Source organism: Manis javanica, chromosome 15, assembly GCF_040802235.1.
Source record: "Manis javanica isolate MJ-LG chromosome 15, MJ_LKY, whole genome shotgun sequence".
Classification (NCBI taxonomy): Eukaryota; Metazoa; Chordata; class Mammalia; order Pholidota; family Manidae; genus Manis; species Manis javanica.
The window spans coordinates 70,695,359-70,718,782 of NC_133170.1; the positions used below are offsets into that span (position 1 = coordinate 70,695,359).

The 23,424-nt window shown below is 53.4% G+C and overlaps 1 protein-coding gene and 1 long non-coding RNA gene across 3 annotated transcripts in view; one reads left to right on the top strand and one right to left on the bottom strand.

Annotated features, from left to right (window-relative positions):
* Positions 1 to 2,713, bottom strand: part of LOC140846431 (uncharacterized) — a 41,279-nt gene extending 38,566 nt beyond the window's left edge. For both annotated transcript variants that reach the window (XR_012125516.1, XR_012125515.1), the window contains exon 1: positions 1,684 to 2,713. This is a non-coding gene — a long non-coding RNA (uncharacterized lncRNA). The remainder of the gene's footprint in view (positions 1 to 1,683) is intronic.
* Positions 2,714 to 5,707: 2,994 nt separating this feature from the next.
* DTX1 (deltex E3 ubiquitin ligase 1) overlaps positions 5,708 to 23,424 on the top strand; it is a 34,702-nt gene continuing 16,985 nt past the window's right edge. Inside the window, exons 1-3 of the mRNA XM_036993432.2 lie at positions 5,708 to 5,840; positions 6,175 to 6,649; positions 7,152 to 8,110. Of these exons, the coding sequence (XP_036849327.1) occupies positions 7,852 to 8,110 (259 nt within the window). The 5' untranslated portion in view covers positions 5,708 to 5,840; positions 6,175 to 6,649; positions 7,152 to 7,851. The remainder of the gene's footprint in view (positions 5,841 to 6,174; positions 6,650 to 7,151; positions 8,111 to 23,424) is intronic.

Here is a 23,424-nt window from a genome sequence, read left to right on the forward strand (position 1 = left end):
TCCAGCTGAAATGTGCCCAGAAGATGCACCACAACCCTGCACTTCTCTCAGGTAATTACACCCTTTTCATACATGCAAATCCTTTAAAAGAATTTCTCCTAAAACCACCAAGACCAAGGCTACTTACTGTCTGCACAACTCCCTTGGGCACTGTCCCAGGGATGAGATGCCAGTGTCTGGAGGGGAATGCATGCTTGTCCAGGAGCCTTAATGGATTAGCAAAGGGAAAGCTGGGCCAAGGGAGAAGCCCTGTCCAAATGTCCTGGTTACTTATTAGCCAAACCGCAAAGCTTCTCTCCAAAGGGGAATCGGAGGAGCAAAAAACCCCTTTGGAAGAAAGACCAAGTTAAATCTCTCTCGAAGCCTGCAGTTTAAAAAGTCAGCAATCTGGGTTTCTGGAGCCTTCCCTCAGGCATTGTAGGGGAAGCACTGGGCCACAGAATGAGGGCCACTAATGTTTACAGTGCCTCTACCTGTTTCCTACCCAAGAATCCTGCCAGAAGGAAGGGCTGTGGCCCCCTACCCCCCACCCAATTTCGCCCAGAAGTGAGGCCAGGGATCAAAGAAGTTAGTAGTTTTGCCCAAGGTCACAAAAAGAAGCTCTTTCTTGGCGCAACATGTACAACCCTTTCCATTCAAAGGCTAATGGCTGCTCCTGGCTAGGGAAAGTTCAGTCCGGCCAGCAGGAAGCCCTGGCCACCTTGGCAGCGCGTGGGGATTACACACCCCACTATGGAAGGAAAGCAGGTTTCAGGACGCGGTGCCCCGGCTCTGTGGTTAGTGTGAGCCAGAGGATGTGTAAAGGTGGGGCTTGGGGTTCAGCGGACCGCTTCTCTTCCCGGTGGCCCCGCTGTAGCCCCAGGCGACGCCGCCAACGGGGTGGGGGACCCTCGAGCTGGCCTGGGAGCAGGGACACTGATCCTTAATCCCATCAGGGTGTCTCCGCTCTGAGAAGGCGCGCAGAAGGGAGCGAGGCCCGCCGGGGAGGGTGCACGCCAAGGGCGGGGAGGGTGCACGCCAAGGGCCCGGCGAGCCGCTCTCTCCACCGCCCCCGCTGCCCACAGGATCCCTTCGTCCCGGGCTCCGCCGCGCTGTGCAAGCCCGCTCCTCAATGCCCACCTCCGGGGAGGGCCTCCACCCGCACGGATGTACAGATCCTAGCAGCTCCAGTCTGGATACACCGGATCTCCAGCGATCCCCCAGCTCAGGCCACCAGATCTCCCCTTGGAATCTGCTCCCAAAGCTCGGACCAGCGTGGGGGCAGAGGGGTCAACCAGCTCCCAGTCTCCAATCACGGTCCACCGTCACCCCCAGGTTGGGGATCGGGTGGGACCGGAGGCCACTAGAGCCCGACCCACTCCCGAGATCGACTCCCAAATGTTCCTCTGGGCGGCGAGGGATCTATTGGCTGCCCTGTGCCGGATCTTCCCGCGGGATCCACTCCCAAGTCTCGGAAGATGATTCCTCCAGCTCCCAAGGCGGCATTCCCTTCTCCCCGCAGACCCAGAGCCCGGGGAGGTCCGCTGGGTCCCCACCTCTTCCCCAGTCAACTTTGCCAACTTTTCTCCCTCAGACGAGCAGAAATTTGGCGACCATGGCCCGCCACCGCCCCCAGCCCCCTCCCTAGTCTGAGACCGAAGGCAGACGGCCGGCCCTCACCCTCGCGCCCGCCGCACAACCTACCGTGAAGCCGCCGCAGCCAGCCCGCGCCACCACCCGCCCACGCCGCTCGCCGCCCCGCGCAGCCTAGCCTGCTGGGGGCGGGGCCTCGGGTAGGGACGTGCCCCAGCGTCGCCATGGGAACCGCGGCCGTGGCGCCTGCGCGGAGGCGCCCGAGGCCGAGCGCGGCCAGGGGCACTCGCCCTCGGCGGCTGGCTGAGGTACCCGGGGGAAGTCTGGCGGGTCAGAGGTCGCGAGTTCTGCCGGGACACTTCTCCCGGAAGTGCTCCCGAACCGAGAGCGCCGAACCCCGCAGCGCCCGACTCAGAGCAAGCTCATGGTCTTAGCCCGCGATGCCGGAGCGACCCCTAGACTCCGGCCGGAATCCCCCGCCATGGACACCGACCTGTCACTGCATCTGTGTCCCCGAAAGCCTAGTGCAGCTGGGGGAACTCGGGAGGCGCCCGGTAAAGGCTCACCCGTTGAGTTCTGGAGCTGTAGGCGCTGGCTCAGGAGCTAGTGGAGTTTGAGCGGAGTGCTGCCGCCCCCTCGCGGCGTGCGGTGGTATTTTTTACCCTGGGGCGCACGGCCGGCGGGCGTGGCAGGAGCGTGCTCACCATGCTGGAGCGCCTATTGTGTGCAACGCAAGTGCTGGAGTGGAAGGTTTGGAATATGAAGATTTTGGGACAAATCTAGAGAGAATCGTGGAAAGTCCCCCCGCACACAAGAAAGTGCCAGCTTTGCTTTCCTTCACTCATTTCATTCCATAGATCTTTATTAAGCACCTATTGTGTGCAGGGGGCTGGGAACACAGTGGTGAAGCAACTGGCAAGATCCAAGCTCTTAAGGAACTTACAGAAATTAATAAAATAATTGCACAGGTAAACTGAATTGCATTTGTAACACGTGCTCCTAAGGAAACGTACTCAGCATGAATAACTGGCGGGCCTATAAAGTTAGAAAGAAACATCACTGATGAACGATACTGAATTGGATCCTGGGTCAGAAAAAAATGTTACAGAGATATTATTGAGACAATGGGTGAAATTTTAATATGGTTTATATAATAATAAGCAAATGTAGTTTATATAAATTTATATATTAGATAATAGTGTATCGGTGTTCAGTTTTTGGATTTGATAGCTGCATAGTGGTTGCACAAAAGAATGCCCTGTTCTTAGGAGACATATGCTAAAGTTTTAGGGGTGACAATTTATGTTTGCAACCTACTGTCAAATGGTGAGGTGGAAGAGAGAGAGAGGAAAATTGAGAGAGTGCAAATGTGGCAAAATATTAACAATTGGTTTCAATCCCCCCAGTCCAGGGACAGGACTATTGGCCCAAAACTACCGATGCTTGGGTCTGCATACCAACTAACAACTCAGAGTTTCTGAGGGTGGGGCTTCACCTTCAGTTACTCCCCATGGCTCTTGGGATAAAAATCCCAAACCCATGTTGGGGTTCTCAAGATCCTACATGATGGGCCTGCCCACTTGCCCCACACTCAACCCTTTTGTTCTAAAAAAATTGCAACACTAGGCTCTTTCCCACCTCTGGGCCTTTGCATATCTGTGTTCCCTTTGTTCCTCCTCCCACCCTGCTTTGCCACATCAAAGCTATGGATATAGCTGAAATGTCACCTCCTCTAAGAAGCCCTCCCTGGCTCCTGAGACCTGGCAGGACCCCTGTTGGAGGCCTTCATGATATCAAGAACTCATTCATGGCTCTTGGAAAATTTTGTAATCTCACTTTGTGTGGTTCTTTGATTCATGGCTCACTCTCACTCTATACTCTGAATAACAGAGGAACCAATTCTGTTTTAGTTATGTCTATGTCTCAGCACATGGCCCAGTGCCTGGCACATAGCAGGGTCCAGTATTTTTTGGACAGATGGGTGGACAGGTAGGTGAGTAGATAGATAAATGGAAAGATGGTTGGATGGGATGAAGGAAGGAGGGAAGAAACAAGGAAAGAGTACTCGCATGGATGAATGTATAGTGAATGAATAAGGACATGGATGGATGTATAGATGAATAGATGCATGCATGGGTGGATGGATGGATGGATGGATGGATGGGTGGATAGGGAGATGATGGATAAGAGAACAAAAAAAATGAGTTCATCTCTTTCTGCCATCTTTGCATGCCACTCTAATGCATGTAAATGTCTTGGCTGGTGTTCTCAGCATCAACAATGCTTAGAAGAGAGGCAAACTCCAGGTTCCTGTAGGTCACGCTCCAAAGTCTAGTGCCTAATTGTGATGATGAAGCATGGTTTCTTCAGCAAGTTTGAAATCATTGTTATCACAGTGTGAGAAAATAGTTGTGAACCCCACAGGCAGGTTAAATAAGTGTGACTGGCCTGAGATTTGATGTGTAACTCAAAAGATCTAGAAAAGTGACAGTTACCTTCTCCCAACTCATCAGTGTGATTTCACTGTACTGATGACCTCAGCTAGTATCATGGCCATGAGGAAGCAAGACAAAAGTACACAAAAGAAAATGCTGGGATTCTGTTCCTAGGGATGTAGTATATACAAACAAATTTTAATTTTTTGAAAAAGAGTTTGTGGTTGATTGCTTCTATTCTGTTGGCTTCTCCATTAGTGTCTGATCCATCTCCCCAGTGGATCATGGGCTCCTTGAAGGCCAAATTCCTTTCCCTTCCTTGGAATCCTTTTCTCCCAGGGTGCCCTGGGATCTGGGCTTTGCACTTGAAGAATTTACACAGCCCAGTTGAGAGGGACCAGGAGGGCCATGTTGGACCAGATCCTGGATTCCATTCACTAGTTGCTGAACCAACACAGAGGCAGCATACCACGGTGCTGTGGGAGGTGCAAAGGGGTTTGGGATTCAAATCCCAGCCCTGCCACTTACTCCCTGTGGGAACTTGGAAAAGTCACTTAACCCATTTGAGCTTGAGGAGATTTTCCCATCTGTAAAATGAGGAAAATATTACCTACCTTGTGGGCAATTGTGAAGAGTAGTGAGAATTATGTAAGTAGTGAGAATTACATAATAGGCACTCAGCAAGTGATAACCAGCCACACCACACAAGATAAGACAGTCCTTGATCTCATGCAGGTCTACTCTAGCAGGAACAACACTGAATTGGTTAACTGTGATACAGGGTGTCATACCAAGGTATGGGCAATAGAACACAGAAGAGGATGGGATGAGTTCAGGGAGGCTTCCTGGAGGCGGTGACATTTAATCAGGCCTTAAATAGCATTATACAGTCTGGAGTCTTGGGTCTTCTTTCCAACTTGCTGTTAAGTTTCCTTGTGACCTTGAGCTAGTCTCTTCCCCACTGTGGGGCCTCCAGATAATATAAGGTTGCAACAACCTGTAATATAAGGTTGTTGAACATCAGCTCTGAATCTTTTGGGTCACAGCCTCCTTTGGAAGAACCTCTGAAAGCCAGAGCCCTTCTTCCCCCCAAAATACAGACACATAAGTTTGTCTGTAAAGGGGCAGGGGTCTTCATGGACTCCTGGGAAGCCATCGGGGGCCCTAGGCTAAAATCCCAGAGCTCGGTTATCCTGTTGGAGCATTATCATTATGCCCTAAGACACAGCCTCTCTGTTTAGACTGCAGCAGGCTCAAGCAAGCAGAATCAGTGCCCCAATCTGGAAAAGCCCATCAGGCACTGGGCTGCAGGACAGAACAAGGGTCTGCAGAGGGGAGGTCACTCTATCTGGCAGCAGTTCTGGAAAAGCATCCCTAAGCAGCCCAACCCTGACCTCGCCTAGTTTATCACCATCTGCCTCGGGAGGAAGAGGAGCGTGGGCTGCCCTGGGCAGGTTCCCAAACAGGCCGCTGACCCCTATCTGGAGCCCAGGCTGGAGTTCCCGGATGAATCCTTCCTTCATCTTCCCTAATGCAAACACCCACAGACCGTGGGGAGTCTATCACCCTCTCAGCTGATGTGTGTCCTCTGCTTGCTGGAGGAAGGAGAGCTGGCCATCTCATTAATACTTGAGCTGCTGCCATCAACTACTTCCCTTTCCATCCAGCCAATCCTCACTCAGCATTTATTGAGCACCTGTTGTTCACAGGCATCTGAGAATGAGGTGGTGGAGGGGCTGTCCTTACCTTCCTCAGAGGTCTCTGCCTTCTGGCCTAGGTCTGCCTACCACCTGGGAGACAGGATGCTCTTCCTATCCCACCCGCCTGGAGCAGGTGGGTGCTCTGGGGAAGTGGGCTTTGGGCTGCCTAACTGGGTACTGGGAGGAGAATCAGCTCTAAGTTGGTGTCTGGGCACTGCTGTAAGCTGCTATGTGATCCTGGGCTTGTTTATTACCCTCTCTGGGCCTCAGTCTTCCATTTGTATACTTCCAATTCCATGATTGCATTAGACTCTGAAATGGGCCTTGCCAGCCCTCCAAACACCATCTCCCAGAATAGTGTGGAAGGAGACAAAAATGCTGCCCTAGAATGCTCTAAGATCTTTCATTAGAAAATCTCTGGATCTTATTCATTCGAGCATTTTTTTTGAGCACCTATTGTGTGCCAGGCCCTGGACAGAGCCACGAATGTGAAGATGACTAGGATTCAAGCAGGCGACGCGTACATCCTACTCCATGCCTTGAGCCCTGCGTGGGGTCGGGACGCCTCCTGGGATTCCAGGTGGGCCTAGCTGAGGATTTGGGGCGCCCCGGGACTCGCGTGTCAGCGCGGCGGGCACCCAGGGCCACGATCTGTCTCCGCCCCTTCCTCTTTCTCCGCCCCCTCCCTCTTCCCTCCCCTGAGCGCGGCCACAGCCGCCTCCCACCCGCGGGATCCCGGCGTCCGCCAGCCGCTCACGCGTCCGTCGGTCGGCGGGGTCGTCTGTCCGCGCGCGGAGCACCCAGCGCCCCGGCGCGGCGGCCTCAGGGCCGGGGAGGAAAAGGGCGCGGAGGCGGGACCGCGGCTCCCTCCCACTCCGGGGGGAGCCCCGGAGGCGGCGGTGCTAAAGCGCGAGCCGAAGAAGGCAGACCAGAGGAGAGGCGGTGAGTGAGCGGGGCGCTTAGGGACCCCACCCCCGGCTCCTGAGGGCGGCAGCGCACGCTTTGGGGAGGTCTGGGCTGGGGAAGGTGGGCTGTCACCCTCAGGGCAGGAGGCAGCGACCATCCAGCCCCCGGCGTCGCGTCCTCGGTGACTAGCCCCCCGAGGGCCCCTGGGCCTCGCCTGCAGCGCAGCGCATCCTCGCGCATCCCCGCGCGTCCCCGCGCACCCTGCATCCCCCAGCTGGGCTCGGCCCCCGGGAAAGGGGAGCGCTCGGGGAGTGAGGAGGGTGCACGGCAGGAGAGGGGTCTCGGGAAATCGCGACCCCAGCCCCAGCCCTCCTCTAGGGCCTGCCCCATGGGAACGCGGGCGGCGACCCCTTTTACCCCCTTTGCTGCCCACCCCCATCGGTTCCCCATTGTTCTCAGCCGATCGCTCTCTTGGGAAGGGGGAGGGGGTGCTGCACTCTCCTCTTAAAGGGCCCTCTCCCCTTCTTGTCTCCGGCAGGTCGCGAGCACGAGTGGGGTGGGGTGTGCCCACGGGCCCCCGCCCCCCTCGGCGCCCGCCCAGCTCCTGAGCTGCTGCAGGGTGGGCTGGCCAGGGCACGCGCTGCACCCTCGCCGGTTCGGTCTTCAGCCACAGAGGCCCTACAGGACACGGTGTGGAGCAGGAACAAGGGGGACAGGGACGCCCCTTCAGCAGGAGCCGTCCGGGGGGCGGGCCCGAGACAAGCCAAGCAACCCCACTGGAAGCAGGCACAGGGTCTGGGACGCAGTTAAGAGCTCACAGGGCTGGCCGGGCGCCGCAGAGAGCGCAGGCTGGGCTTTTACCTCCTGGGTGACAGGCCCTGTGCTGCCAGAAAGAGGACAGAGAACAGAGACCAGCATGACCTAGAGTAGGGGCGCTGCCTACTTCCTTACCTGAGCCCAGGGAGCCAAGGAATTTATAACAATTACCCATCGTAAGAAAGGCATTTGCTGTCCAGAGCAGCCCCCTTTAACGGAGACAGCACTGCAGGCAAGGGGTCCTTGGAGCCTGAACACCACCCCACATTCCTTTTAACTGAGGCCTCTTGGTGTCAGGAGGTAGAAAGGCTGGGCAGTTCTTGCTGCTGCACTGGGGAGAGAGGACGTTCCCTGCCTGATCCCAGGCCCAGAAGAGCTGGGCCCATAATAGTGGGGTCCTGGCCCCGGAGGCAGCAGCGGCCATGTCACGGCCAGGCCAGGGGGGGATGATGCCAGTGAATGGGTTGGGCTTCCCACCGCAGAATGTGGCCCGGGTGGTGGTGTGGGAGTGGCTGAATGAGCACAGCCGCTGGCGGCCCTACACGGCCACCGTGTGTCACCACATTGAGAACGTGCTGAAGGAGGATACACGCGGTTCCGTGGTCCTGGGGCAGGTGGACGCCCAGCTGGTGCCCTACATCATCGACCTGCAATCCATGCACCAATTTCGCCAGGACACAGGTGAGGGGACTCGCTACACACGCACCCCACCCGCCAGGCCAGGCTGAGACACAGACACCACCACCATCCCTACCACAACACCACTTGTCGTGGTGGGATGGCGAAATCCCCCAGCATCCCTGAGGAGGGAGCCCAGAACTGCAGGAAGGCCAGCGGGCTGACTCAAACTCCCTCACCCACCCCATGAAGGGCCAGCCTAGCCTAGCCCAATTTAAGGCTTGGGTTCCGATCCAGCCTCTTATTAGTTGTAGGGCCTTCAGCAAGTTACATCAACTCTCCATTTCCTCATCTGTAAAATGGGTGGATCAATGTCTTTCACAGCTGCGTGAGGATTAAATAAATTTGTGCTCACTGAGCACAGAACCTAGAAGAGCACTAACACTCAGTCATCATAGTAAAAGGGCTTTCCACGCTCTTCCTCATTGTATTTTCTCAACAACCACAGGCAGTAAGTCTTATTATTGTATTATTGGTAGTCCAATTTTACAGATGAAGAAACTGAGTCTCACAAAAACTGAGTGATGTAAACTCAGCGCTTGAAGCTCTGAGATTTAAGATTTTAAAAACTCTGGATTTAAGCCCAGGCAATGGAATTCCAGAGCTGAAGCTCTTGACTGGTATCTTAAATGGCTCCAAGAGTTGGTGGTGTTGAGGTGGTCTGATGGTGGTGGTAATGCTGGGGGCGGGGGCATGTTGGTGGTGGTGATGGTGGGGGCAGGGTGGTGATGAGGAGGGAGCTCATGGTGGTGGTGACGTCAGTGGTGGTACCGACTGGAGCTGGTGGCGGTGGAGGTGATGCTTGTGTTGGTTGTCTTGGGGGTGGCGTGATGGGCTGACAATGTGGAGAGAACGAGGTTGGTGGCAGTCTTGGAGATCGTGTGATAAGTGATGATAGTGATAAAAATGGTGAGAGCTCCTCTCAGCATCTTCGTTCTGGAGATGTGCCATCTCTGTGGAGAGCAACCTGAGTCATTGTTGCCTGGTGGTCTCTGTGACAAGCTTGGTGAGCAGTGGGGGATGGCGAGTCTCTTCTCATGGAAGCTGCCAAAGAATCTTTGGCATGTTCAGTCCTGGGGACCAGCTGATGGAGGTCTGGGGGAGTTCCTGTGAATCCCTGGGTGACAGAAATGCATGTGACAGCCTTGGAGACAGTGGGACACTTCCCTTCTCTCTAAAGCTATGCGATCCAACCTGGTAGCCACTAACCACATGTGGCTATTTACATTTGTGTTATTTAAAATTAAAATGTAAAATTCAGCTCCTCACTCTCACTAGGCACATTTCAAGTGCTCAACAGCCACATGGATCTCACGGCTGTCGTACTGGGCAACACAGATCCAGAGAACATTGTCATCATCCCAGAAAGTTCTAGTGGAAAACTCTGCTCTAGAACATTGCATGGTGCCTACAGACTGGTCATCAAGTGTGGAAACATAGGTGAACTCAAAACAAATAGTTTACTGATGTTACTTTTCTGTACAATTTCCCTAACTCCAAGCACTGACTGTAGTCCCTGTAGGTGCCAATCATTCATTCATGCCATCATACAATCATTTATTAATCTGCTGTATGTCAGACTCTGTGCTAAGCTCTAGAGTATGCAAGGGGCACGACAGACAGGGTCCTGAGTCTCTAGGACCTATGCTGGAGGTCCCAGTGCAGTTGGGGAGCAAGGAAACACATAATTGTACAGGTAATCAGTGGCAGGTCTGAGAACATGAAATAAACCTGGTCTAGGGGTGGTCATGGAAGGCTTATCTGTGGAAGTGATGTTTGAACAGAAATCTGAAGAATGAGTGAGGAAATCAGTGTTCCAGGCCGAGGGAACAGCCAGTGTGAAGGCCCTGTGGTGGGAAGGAACAGAGAAAAGTCCATTGTGTTTGGAGTGCAGTGAATAAGGGGAAGGTGGTACAAGATGAGGTTGGAGCAGGGCCTGGACAGCCATGAAAAGGGCTTTGAATTTTATCCTGAAAATAGAGGTCACCATGGAGTCCTCATGCCCTTCCTCCAGATAGGAGCTGAGTCCCAGGGAGGAAGGAGAAGTGCTAGGGAGCCCCTGCCCTGTTCTCTCTGGTTTATCCTGAAGCCTTATCTGGTGGGGGGTGGGGGTCTGACAACAGCAGGACTCTGGTTTTCTCTTTGGTTCCATATTGGGCATTCTGCAGGTTCCGAGCTAGGGCTGGTTGTGCAAATTTTCCAGGGCCTGGCTTGGGTCTTAAAAACAGGGACAGCCCTAAGCAAGGCTGCCAAGTTGGCCAATTTGTCTTCGACACCCCCTGTTTTAGGGGCCCCTTTTCTATTCGCAGCAACCTCACTTGGGTACCTGGATCCCACAAACTCCCCCTTTCCTCTTATTCTCAATGGCTCCCCTTTTATGGTTCAGCCTCACTGGGCCCTCCAAAAGTTCAGCTTCAGCCACTATCCTCCCCACATTTCCTCCCCGGAGCTACTCACTCCACACCTGCCCCCTGTTTGCCGGAAAAGGGAAAACCACTCATCCCTCACTGGCTCCTGGGAGCCTGCCAGGACCCCCCCGGCAAGGAAGGAAAGCCTGAAACCTGTGGGGCTGGCATGGGACCTCGGATGCCTAGAAAACTGCTAGCAGCGGGGGCAAGATGCCCCCCACCAGACATGTTATCACGTGCTCCCTCACTTCTGCCAGGAGCAAAACAGTGTCAAGAGAGAACATCTTTTCCTCATTGTTAGTGGTCCAGGGAAGAGCCTCAGACAGGTGTCCTCACCTCCCAGGCTTCAGCTGCACCTCTGTGAAGTGAGCAAGAGCATGGCTTTGCTAGCAGGATGTTTGGAAATCAGGCTAGCAGGATGATGGAAAGAACCAAGACTATTATATTATCCTGCAAACCTTACCTTGACTAATCACCCCATGTGCCTAGAATATGCTGAAGAAATGAACACCACTGTGTGTCTAGAATATGCAGAACTGATGCATAATCTTGAAAAGATCATGGTTCTCTGTCTGTCTCTGTTCTCTCTCTCTCACACGCTCACACACACATGCATATGTGCACACACAAAACAAGACAAAATTGTAAAATCCTAAGCCCTCACATATGTACTGAAATGAGCACAGCATTTATCTAGATTTTCTAATTGTAAAATTCTTGATAAATTCATTGAAGCTGAACTTTAATCTGGGCGGGAGGAGTAGCATCATGCCCCAGCTTTGCTAGTGCCCTAACATTGGAGCTGGCAGACTTTCCAATCAAGTTAGATAGTAAATATTTTAGCCTTTGTGAGCCTTATGGTCTCTGTTGTAACTGCTCAACTCTGTAGCATAAAAGCAGCTGTAGACAGTATGCAAATGAATAAGTGTGGCTGTGTTCTAATAAAACTAGTTGTGGACACTGAAATTTGAATTTCATATAACTTTCATAGGTCATGAAATATGCTTTTATTTTTTGTCCAACCATTTAAAAATGTAAAAAACACCCTTACCTCATGAACTTTGCAAAAGTAGGCAGTGGGTGGGTTTGGCCCTTGGGCTACAGTTTGACAGTCCTTGCCCTATTATGTTCTTTACCTGCTCATGGGGTACCAGGCATGCCCCACATGGAAATACACACCTCATGGCATGTGCCAAGGTGCACACGTGTGTGCGTACATGCACACAGCAGCAACCCTCTTCTACGCTGCTGACACACAAATGTCCTTTCTATGTGCTGTCATGCAGCCAGGGGAAGAAAGCCCAGATGTTGGGCTTGGACACCGGGAGAGGCCAGGCCTGGTCCCAGGGGGCTGCTGTTTGTTCAGCTGGTGCCCCGTCACCTCTCCCCTGCTACACTGTTTTCATAACTCCCACAGCGGGTGAGGTTCCCTTTGAAGCCTGCAGGTCCAGAGCCCACGTGGAGGGAAATGCTATGACCCGGGCCACATGATGCTGGCACTCCCAGTGGGGTCCCGGGCAGAGAGTTGGGGGGGGTGAGCCAGAGGCTGGCGAGGGCTCAGGTGAGCACTCCCTTTGCAGGTGTATGGGCTGACGGCTGGGTGATCTTACTGCACCACATGCTGTTACCCTGAAGCTTTCCTCGTTGTCCTTTGTCTTCAGCCGCCCCTACCACAGGCACAGAGATTTCACAAATGGGAAACCAAGGCTGAGGCTTTTGCCCAGCTGGGCAGGGCAACTGGTGGCAGGGCTGGGCCTAGGAGCCCTTAGAATCTTGGGGAGAGGGATTGGCTCCCACCAGGTGTGTGACAAAAATTTGGGAACCCTTCTGCCCACCGCCCCATGAGAGACCAAACTTCTCTGAGAGCCATTATCCCCGACCCCACCACTGAGCCAGTGGCTTCTGAGGGCCTTACCCTCAATTTTCCTGGATTTTCCACACAGTCCCCACAGCTGGACAGAGATGTGACTTGGCCACTTCTCACGCAGCATTCAGATTCCTCCCTAGGCTCACATGGCTCGGGGCAAAGAGGTGGGTGACTTTATGGCTGACTGATGTTTCCCACTCTCCTCTCCCTCTGCTGCTGGAGGGACTTACAGCCGCCTTCTGCCCATTCTGTAGATGGGATGTCTGAGGCTGGAAAGGCGTGGCTGGGGACAATCCACAGCTATTGTCCCTGAGGCATGAAGCACAGCTGTGCCAGCCCTTCCAAGCTGTTGGGCTAGAGTGACAGGTTTCAGCATCACCCAAGCCTACATCATCCCTCCTCTGGGTGGCTTGGGCTCCACTCAGCCCTGTTCCCTGATCTCATGGGAGCCTCTGTCTGCGGACAGGCTGAGACTGTTGGAGACCCATGGGGCCACCCAGAGGGAGGGGCAGTCATCACCAAGGAATGCACTGCCAGAAGGCAGACTCCAGGGAGATCATTGTACAGATAGAGAGACTGAAGCCCAGAGAGCATAAGTGACTTGCCCAGGGCCACACAGCCAGTCAGGCCCAAGCTGGAGCCCAGGCCTCTCAGCCAAGTCTCAGGGATAGAGAACAGGTGACATTCGGTGCTGGGCTGAGTGAGTCCCCTCCCTCTTCTACCTTGAGAGCTCTGTTGGGGCTTGTTGTCAGGGTCTGTACCAACGCAGGAACAGCCCATGCAACTCCAGAAGCCTCCAGGGCCAGTTCCCTAGTGACAGGATCCCTTGGGACCCTCGCCCAGCCAATCTGGTGGGCTCCTGGTGCTGGGCCTGACCACAGGGGTAACAAGCACTTTATGTGTCTGGGTGGGAAGGGGTCCATCCCCTGGTGGCAGCAGGTCCCAATAATCCATATATGGCTGTCTCCCACTACCACCTGTCACGTTGTCTACACTTTCACCATGAGGACCCATCCTTTTGGCCTCTGGCTGCTTGTCTGGCTCTAGGAGCCTCTTATGATACCATACATTTGTCACCACTTTTATTTGACAGTGGTGTCTGATCAGTAATGGGCCCAGGCTGGGTCCTGGGGACTCAGAGAACAGCACAGAACCCCTGCCAAGTTGATTTCAGAGTCTAATGGAGGCAAAGGCAGATACATATCATGGGAACAGCAGTTGAACCTTCTGACTCAGATCTGACTGCCAGTTTGGCCTTTCGCTGGCTGTGTGACTATGGGCAAGCCCCTTAACCTCTCTGAGTCTTGGTTCCGTCCTTTGTAACATGGAAATAAGAATAGCCCCTACTTGAGAGGGTTGTTATGAGGATTAAATGAGATGATGTAAGTAAATGCACAAGGACTATTACTTTGCACATAGTTAGCATTCATTCTCAGGTTGGCAAGGATTTAAATGCTTCATAAAAAAAGGTACGGGTTGCTTTTGGCCAGGTGATGTGGGCAGCATGTACCTGAGGGCTCTGACAGGGAGGACTTCCTGGAGGACGAGTCCTCTGAGACTCTGTATGTTTTGAGGAATACTTCCAGGTGGAGGAAACAGCATTTGTCAGGTCCTGGAGGAGACCTCAGGCCTGGTGGAAAAGGAGGGCTGTGACAAAAGAGGGGAGAGGCAGAGTGGGGGTAAGGGAGGCCTCTTGGGTCCCCCTGAGCATTGCTGGGCTGCAGGCTGCTGCCCTTTAGTGGCTAGGCCCCAGGGGACCTAGAGCCACACTGCCAGACCTGACTCATTAATCACAGGCCCTCAGAGGCCAGGGGACTGGGCTGGGCAGGGGCTGATGCCGGCACTTCCTTACAGTCTGTCTGGACTCCTCCAGCCAGCTGTCAGGCATCACCCCATTTTACAAATAACAAAGCTGAGAGACTCAGGGCAGAGAGCTACCTGTCCAAGCTAAGAAGACATGGGTCAGAGATTCAGATCCAGGTCTGCAGCACCCACCTATGCCAGGCCTGGCTACCCCAGCACCTCGGACAGCACCACCAGTGCCCTGGCCGCTCCATGTGGGTGAGGTGGGAGGTACTGGGTCAATGCTCCTTTGTCCCTGCCCCTCCTCCTCCCCTCTCCATCCTTTCCTGCTTTTACCCAGCCTCCCGGCCTCAGCCTCATCTTTCCAGGAGAGCTGTACAGCCTGACCTAGAGACAAGGGAGGTGATGGGAGGTGTGGGGATTGGAAGCGGGAGGTGATAGGGAAGGTGGGGAGAGCTGGGAGCTATGGCCTGGAGGGCTGTGCGGGAGAATGATAAAGGGGCCATGATGGGGAGCACTGTCATGAAGGAGGGAAGGGGGAGATGACAGGAGTGCTAGGGCCAGGAGGGATGGTAGAAAGAATGTGATAAGGAGTAAGGGGGGTCTGGAGGTTCTAATAGGGAGGTGACAGAGGAGGGGGTGAGAGGGCATGAGGACGGGCCAGGGAGGTGGTAGGGCAGGGCCGGTCCCAGTGGAGTCTCCCATTCAGGCCATGGGCAGTGGAGGTGCCAAGCTCCCTTGTCAGTGTGGAGTTCTCAGAGTCTGGGGGTGCTTGGGGCCCTCCCATACTTCCCTACCACACATATGTGTCTCCGCCCAAACATCTGTGTCTCCCCAGGCCTCCCTTTTACCACTAACTCCTGCATCACACCTGTGGTAGCCACTTCCCAGGACAATAGCCCCCCAAGAGCCCACCCAGTCTCCTGATTAATACAAATGCGTCCCCAGGCTCCAGCTGCCCCTGGCTAATACCAGCCAAGGACATGGGGCTCGGCTGCCTCAGGAAGTCTTGTCGATGAGGCCCAGGCTCCAGGTTCCCTTCCCAGCAGCTCTCTGGTATGGCTTGTGTGGGTAAGCCACACTCCCTCCCTGAAGCTCACTTTGACCTCTGTAAATGGGCACAACAGCAGTAGCTATCTCATGGCACTGTGGTCAGCACCAGTTTGTTCATTCATTCAGCAGGGATTTAATGAGCACAGGTGCTGGGCTATCCTAGACATTAGCAGTGCAGTGGCAAACAGGACAGGAAAATCCCTGCCCTCAAGGCCCTTCTATTCTGGTGGAGGCTGATGGATGTGATACAGGAGGCCAGACACTGAGGAGGTCCCAGGATGTGGGGCTGTTCCTGACCTTGGGGCCTCAGGAGCTGCCAGGCTGGGGGCTGAGGCTGTGTCCTTGCTCTGCCACCCTGGCTAAGCACCTCTCCCTCTCTGGATTCCTCCCATTGTCCCTCTGGAGCTACTCCAGGCTGCCACCTCCACCTGCCGGGCAGTAGTGGCAGACCTGTGTTGGGATAAGGGAGGGAGTCTGGCGCCAGGCCTGGAAGCTGAACGCCCTGAAATGCAGAACAAAGGCCGAGCAATCAAAGGAGGCAGTGCTGGCAGCCAGGACAGTCCTGCCAGCAGCCACAGCATAGACACCTCTTCTCCCAGTGACAGGCTGGGCCCCGCCACTGCTGGGCCTTTGTACCCTCTCCCTCTGACTGCAAGCAGAGCACGCTGGAGGAAGCCGAGAGTTTACCTGAAACCACACCATTATGGAGCCCTTCCCAGGTTCTCTTCTAGGAAACCAAGAAAGTACATTAATCCCAAGGTGCTAATCACCTGGTTCTGTGGAAATAAGAGTCAAAGGGCCTGGAGTCAAGATCTATCTCTAATTTGCAGGTGATTTGGACCAAATCCCTTTCTCTCCCCGGGGCCCACTTTCCCCATCTAGAAAGGCTGGAAATGCAGGTGTGTATGAGGCCTGTGCACCTAACAGAAGTGTGTATGATGCTGGGAAGGCAAAGATTTTCAAATTTTTAAGTGGTACACAGTTAGTGCTCAATAAATACTCAAAAGCATGAATGGAGTGACATGACTCAGCTCCTGCTAACTGTTGCCAAGGAGGACAATCCTTATGGTCACATCTTTGGATATTTTGAGATTTTTTAAAAACCAGACTTGAGTGAATCCACCCCAATTTTTAAATGCTGGTTATTTTTAAAAATGTAAATAGCATGTGGACCAAAGCAAAATCACATCCACCACAAACTCGCAGTCGCCAGCCTGGTCGTTTGCAGCGTACTGTTAGGGTCACTCAGGTGTCTTTGGTCATTCCTTCATTCAGCTAGCATTTGCCAAGTGCCTGCCTCCCTGTGCTCCTGGCTTTGAGGGATGCTTGATAAGGTGGTTGAAAGCCAGCCCAACCTTTTAGAGGCTCCCAGACTGCAGGGAACACAGATACCTTAACATTTAGGGAGCTGTGCACTTTAATGGGGGGGAGTTGTAGGGGCATTATGCTATAGCAGCCCCAGGAGAGAGTGATTCTCCGCAAGATGGCAGAAGGTTCCACGCGGGTAGTGCTTGAACTGAACCATGAAGATTGCTTAGGAACTCAGCAGGTGAAAAAATGGGGTGGTGAGTGGAAAGACATTCCAAACAGAGGGTCAGCATGTGCAGATACACAGAGGCATAACTATGGTGTGTTCAGATAACAACCAGAAGTTTGGTGTGGTTACAGTATTAGGCTGTGCAAGCAGCTTGTGATGAGCCTTGAAGATTAACTAAAGATCTTAGACTAATTCCTAAGGGCACTAGGGAGCTACTGATGGTCTTGAGCAGAGGAATGATGTGGTCAGCTTGATGAGTCCCCTGGGACAGTTTGGAGGGAAATAGAACACTTGAGTTCGTGAAAGATCCCTCTGGCTGCCATGTGAGGGTGCATTACAGGGTGCAAAGGATGGAATCTTGGAACACAAGACAGAGACTACTGTAGTAGTCCAGGCAAACAGTAATGGTGGTGGGAAGGGTGGTGGCTATGGAAGTGGGGAGAAGTTCCCATCTGGCCAGGTTAAATTCTGGCTCAATAGCTTAGTGGCTGTGTGACTTTGGACAAGTCACTTCACCTCTCTGTGCTTCAGCATTTGTACAAGGCAATGGTAATCGTGGTACCTACTCTATAGAGTGCCTTATGGATTAAGAGTTGACATACATGAAGCACTTAGAACACTGCCTGGCACACAGTAGGCCCTCTGTGATAAGAAGGCCTTATTATTATGTCTGTTTCACAGATGAGGAAGGAGAGGCTCAGAAGGGTCAGATCAGTTGCCCAAGGCCACACAGGGCTGCAGGAGATGGAACCTGTCTACTCCTTTTGTTCCTTCCCCCTTCATTGCCTGCTCTCAGCTGTTGTATGGGGGTCTGAACCCTAGTGTGTTAGAAGCCAGGTGACCAGGAAGCCACACACACAGCCTATAAAGTGGGCATAGCCAGCTTCCAGCTGCTGGCAGCCTCCAGGGTGAGGGCTTTCGAAACCAACTGGAAGGTGGTTGCCTCTCCGAGTGCTATGCAGCCCTCAGCCTTCCCAGGCAGGACTAGAGACCCCCCTCCCTCTCCACGTCTCTGGCCTGGCTGCCAGGAGACTCTGGGGAGCCTGGGCCAGATTCAAGCGTAGAAACCACTAATGGGCTGCGGCTCAGCTTGATGAGTCCCCTGGGAGAGTTTGGAGGGAAACAGAACACTGTGGGATTATTGATCACAGAGTGGGAAGGGGGAGGTGCCCTGGGTCCATAGGCAGCAGGTGGAATCCCAGGCAAGCCACTGCCCTGGTGGGACTGCCATGTCCTCTCAGGAGGAGCCTCAGTTTTCCCATCTGCCAAATGGGGCTAATAATAGTGCTGAAAGCCCTAAGGCTATTGTGAGGCCTTACCGGTGCACATAAACCCTTGACACCATAGCTGGCATGGGGGAAGCATTGGGTAAATCAGGTTGCCTCTAGCTATCGCTGCTGCTGCTCTCAGGGGGAGTTGGCCAGCCATGCAGCTAGTCAGCAGGGGCGGTGAAGGGAAAACACTGCTGTTCCAGGTCAGATAGCAGGCTGGCATGTGAACATCAGCCATGAACCCTTCCTGCTGTGTAACACGCCTGTTTTCTCCCCTGAGTTATGGACTGGTGGGAGTGGGGTAGAGCCATAAGGGGAATAGTGACGGAAGCCAGGCGTGTGGGGTCTGGCAGGAACACATACTTGCAGATAACCGTGGCCCTGTTCCTGACCCGCCTGAGCCTCTGTTTTCTCACCTCTAAAATGGGGTGATAGGGCTCTTGTGAGGGCTAAAAGGGTTGCCATGAGTCTGGGCCACAAACTGTGTTCTCTGAGTGTGAACAATTGTCACGTGACTACCTCAGGGCCAGTGGAGGATTCAGTGAAGTGCCTCATGGGTCTCAGCACCCACTGGGTGCCCGACCCCCAGTCACAGGCCCCAGCCTGCAGTAGGACTGCCCCACCTGACGGATGTCCCATGACTACCTCCCACAGGCAGAGTCTGGGGACCCCAAATTGAGGTCACTTCCCTTCAGGAAGCCACCCCCAGAGGGAGAAGTTCCTGCTGGGCCTCAGGGCTGGCCAGCCCAGGGAGGGACCCTGTGGAGGTTGAGGGGCAGGCAGGAGGGCTCTGGTCCCTTCCCTCTCTCTACCGAGTCAGTTTCTCCTTAAGGCCAAAAGCTGGGGGCTGAGATACCCATACACCCCACCTCTGGGTAGAGGGATCAGATCAGGACCATGTTCTCAGGGCAGAAACCTCTCACGGCTAAACAATGCAGGGAGAAGCTGGGCAGTGAGTTCCCTGTCCCTGGAGGTATCCTAGGCTGGGCTACCACTGGGCTGAATGAACGCGTTAGAACCAGTCCAGCCTGGCCTTTCCTCTACTCCATGACTGCAGCATCAGTCCCAGCCCTCCCAAGATTTCCTTTCTCTGGACTCAGTCTCCTCATCTGTAAAATTGGAGTAATTCTGAAGGAACCTGTGAGGACAAGATGAGTGAGTGCTGGGCACAATGTCTGGCACATAGTGGGTGCCCAGTAAACGCCAGCTCTCCTTTTACTGCTGTAGCTCCTGTCTGCCCTTGTCTCTCCTCTGCCCATTCCTGTGTCTTGGCCTCTCTCCCTGGCTTCACTCCCTTGTTCTCCTGATTCTCCAGTCTTTGTTTCCTTCTACCTCTCACATCCGATCCGTCTCTGTGCCCCACTCCCCTTGTATCTGTATTTCCTACTTTGATCATGGCTTCTCTCTGTGCATGTGTGTCTCTTTCTCCCTCTCTCTCCCTCCCCTGAGTCTCTGTCTCTTTTTGTCTCTGCCCCAGGCAGGAACCAGTCACTGGCTGCAGTGGTCCTGGCTGTCCCCTCACCGGCCTCAGGGGGCCCAGCTCCTGCATCCCTTCAGCTGACATTTGGCCAAAGTCCCTTTCAGTGCAGCTGGAACAAGATTGGAATTTTGCAACTGAACATTCTTAAGAAATGAAGGGGAGCTTGGGGAACTGACAACAAAAGCAGATCCACAAAAACAGGCCCAGAATAGTACATGGTTGACATAGGTTCCTCACTGCCGTAGGGGCGCAGACCCTCATGGCCATGCAGCTGGGTGCCCCAGGGGCCAAGTCGGGGAGTGGTCTGCTCAAGTGCACACAGAGCATGGATGAGAAAGACCAGTCCCCAGGCTGAAGAACCTCCAGCCCATCTTAGACCCATTGTTCTGATGAAAATCTAGGCCAGGGCCACTGGGGAGGACTGGTACTGCTGCTCCCTTGGAAATCTTGAAATCACGGTGCAGGCAGGTCACCAGGGAACCAGCTGGCCCCCTCAGCGTGGTCCAAGGCCAGCGTGAGCAGAGAGGTGGACGGATAGGCAGGCAGGCAGCAGCAGGCGCTGTGGGGTGCAGAGCCCAGCAGGGAGGACAGCAGCTGCCCTAATTACTCCAGCTCTCCAGGTTCCAATCTCATTTGAAAAGGGCTCCAGGGACTCAGCGTTTAATAACTACCAGTAAACAGGCAGGAAAATCGATACCTGGTAAAGAGCCCTGGAGAGAGGGGTGCCTAGGCTGGCTGGCCCTGACCTGGCTGGGAGGAGCTCCCAGAGTCCTTTGTTGCAGAGCTGGCTAACACTGACCTTTGGAACCCTGTCCCCCACTTCTCTGCTTTGGCTCCTGCTCTAATCTCCACTCCCTCTCCATTAAGACCAACCTCTCCTCCCTGTTCCCACTCCCGCTAAGCCCTGACCTATGCCAAGTAGGTTGCCTGTTTCAGCTACAGACGCCTCCTTGGCAGAAGGCTTTGTGCCTGATGCTGGGAATACAGACCTGGATGCAACCTGGTCCGTGTCCTCCTGAAAGTCATCAACCAGTGAGAGAGATTAAGAACAAAAACAAACAATTTAACAACAGTGCAAGGATAGACATGCAATAAAAAGATGCATGTGCCCGCTCTAGCAGCAGAACAAGAAAGCATTTCTAGGAGATGAACACGTGAAGAGTTTTGTTGGATGAATAGTAGTGTGTCAAATGTGCAAGGGCTGGGAGAGGGTGAATGTATTAATAAAAACAGCTGTCTTAGCTAACATTCATTGAGCACTTACTATAGCCAAGTGCTCTGCTAAGCACCTATGACATGCATTAGCTTACTTTGTCCCACAATAATTCTTTGGGATATGTATTAATACTGCCATTTTACAGATGAGGACACTGAGGCTATGTGTGGAGCCAGGATTTGCACATGGCTGTGAGATTTCTGAGTTGTTTCAACCTCTTCACTCTACACCCCCACCCCTGACCCTGCCCTGCCCAGCTCAAGACTAGGCACACAGAGGGGGTTAAATAAAAAGTTCCCATCCCTTCCCTTCCACCCAGGGGTTACACCTTCCAGGTAACACAGCACCTTAACCCTCACCAGGAGGCTAATGGTGGTACTCTCAGGCACATCGGACCTGAAGATCATCTATAAGGAGCCCTTGTTTTGCAGGGGAAACCAAGGCCCTTAGAGAAGAAGACCAGCACTCAGGAACAGATTGGGAATGGGATCCAGGATTTTCCCTCTAACTAATTCCCTCCCAGGCCTGCCCTGGAAGAATACCATTGCCAAGGAAAAAATCAATATGCACACACTCAATTAAAATGATAAATCAGGCATCATAATGAGGCAGCCCCAGAGGCCCAGGGGAAGTTTGCCTATGATTGGCTGGAACATTATAGGAGCCCAGAGACCCGACCCCCCCACTGCACTCTCATATCAACAGCTACAACTCTGTGCCTCAATTTCCCCAGCTCTGGGGATCTGGGCAGTTGACAGGGGGCAGCAGCAGTCTGTAGCCCTTGGATTCTAACTGAGGAGAGAGCAGCGGGCCAGCTGGTTCAGCCATGGGTAGGGGCCCTAGTGAAGGCTGGGTAGAGCCTGTGCTCAGGAGAGAGAAGCCTGAGCAGGGCAGGCAGAGGCGAAGGTTGTCAGGAAAGACCGTGGTGGTTCCCTACCCATCTGGCTGCAGATCCCTGGGCCAGGCACTCTGGGGTGGTGCCAGTTAACAGGAGAAGTGCCCTCCATGCAGTGAAGGCCGACTGTGTGCCAGGCACTGTGCTAGGCACTGGAGATACAGCAGTGAGCTGAGCAGTCAAGACCCCTGATCTGTGGGCTGAGCGCATCACGGGAAGAGATAGAGAGTAAAGACAGTATGAAGATGAATATATTGTGTCAGGTAGGACTGAGTGCCAGGAAAAAACTAATGCAAGTGTAGCTGGAGTGGAGTGAGTGAGAGAGGTGGTAGGTAATAAGCCAGAGAGAGGACTTTGAAGGGGTCTTGTGGACAATGTGGGGCTTTGCAGGTCATAGAGAGGACTTTGGGTTTTACTCCCAGTGACCAGGGAGCCATGGAGGGATTTCAGACAGAAGGATATGATCTCACTTTTATTGAATGAGATCCCTCTGGCTGCCATGTGGAGAATATACTACAGAAGTGAAGACCAGCCATGAGCCTACTGCAGTAGTCCAGGCGGGAGACTTTCAGTGGTACAAACCAGGTAGAATCAGTGCGGTGGGATGAAGTGGTCAGATGTGGGATGTATTTGGTGGTATGGGTGACTGGATTTACTGGCAGATTGGTTACAGGGTATGAAGTAAGAAGTCATGGATGAGTCCAAGTTTTGGGGGATTTGGGGCCCAAGCAGCTGGAAGGATGGTACTGCTGTAAGTGCAATGAGGGAGACTTCAGGAGGAGCAGTTCTGGGGTGGGGAAAGGTCAGGGCTCTGCTTTGACAGAGCTGAGTTTGAGATACTTGTTGGACCTCCACAGGAAAGTGCTGAGAAGGCAGCTGTCTTTTAGGGAAAAGGACAGGCTAGCAATGACAGATTTGGAATCATCAGAGTAGAGACACTATCTGTCTTGATTGATCCTTTTAACAACTCCATGAGGAAGGTCTGTGTGTTCCCATTTTAGAAATGAGAAAACTGAGGCTTAGAGACATTGAGTCACCTGACCACAGTCACAGGGCTGGAAAGTTGGACAGTCAGGACTTGAAATGAGGTCTGTCTGCCTCTCAGCCCTGGTGCCCCACCGAGACCCTGTGCTCTGCAGTTTTTCTCACCAAATCCTCCCAGCAGCCCTGTGAGAGAGGGGAGGGGTCGGTCTTGGACACCCATTCATTTCCCAGATAAGACCATGCAGACCAAGGGAAGTTTAGGGGACTTGCTCACAGTTGAGGAACAGTCAGGTGTGCAGCCTTCCTGCAGGCTTGCCAAATGAACCCAGCAAAAGAATCTCTCCACACTGGCCCCAAGGCACACAGCAGGCTAAAGGCTCTGAGAAGTCCTGAGGCCTGGACCTTAGGTTGTCTCCATGTAACCCAGTGTCCCATGAAACCTTGCCCTCAAAGATCCTCCAGAATTTTGGAAGACACGGAGCAGTGGTTGGGAGCAAAACCTCAGTGCCCTCATTTTTAAAATGGGGGCATGCATACCCACCTGGCTGGTGTAATTACTTGGTTATGTTCATTTTGGATAAGCCCTCAGCATGGAGGCCTCCAAAGAGCAGTCAGCAGATGTTTGTTAAAGAAAGGAACAAATGAATTAGTGGTGGAAGGAACAGGCTGATGCAGGGGTACACAAAAGACCCGAAGGGATGAAAGAATAACCAAACCCAAAATGGATCGGTGCCTGAACTACTGAATTCATTCACACATTCAGCAAATATCTATTGAGCACCTACTGTGTGCAGACAGTGGGG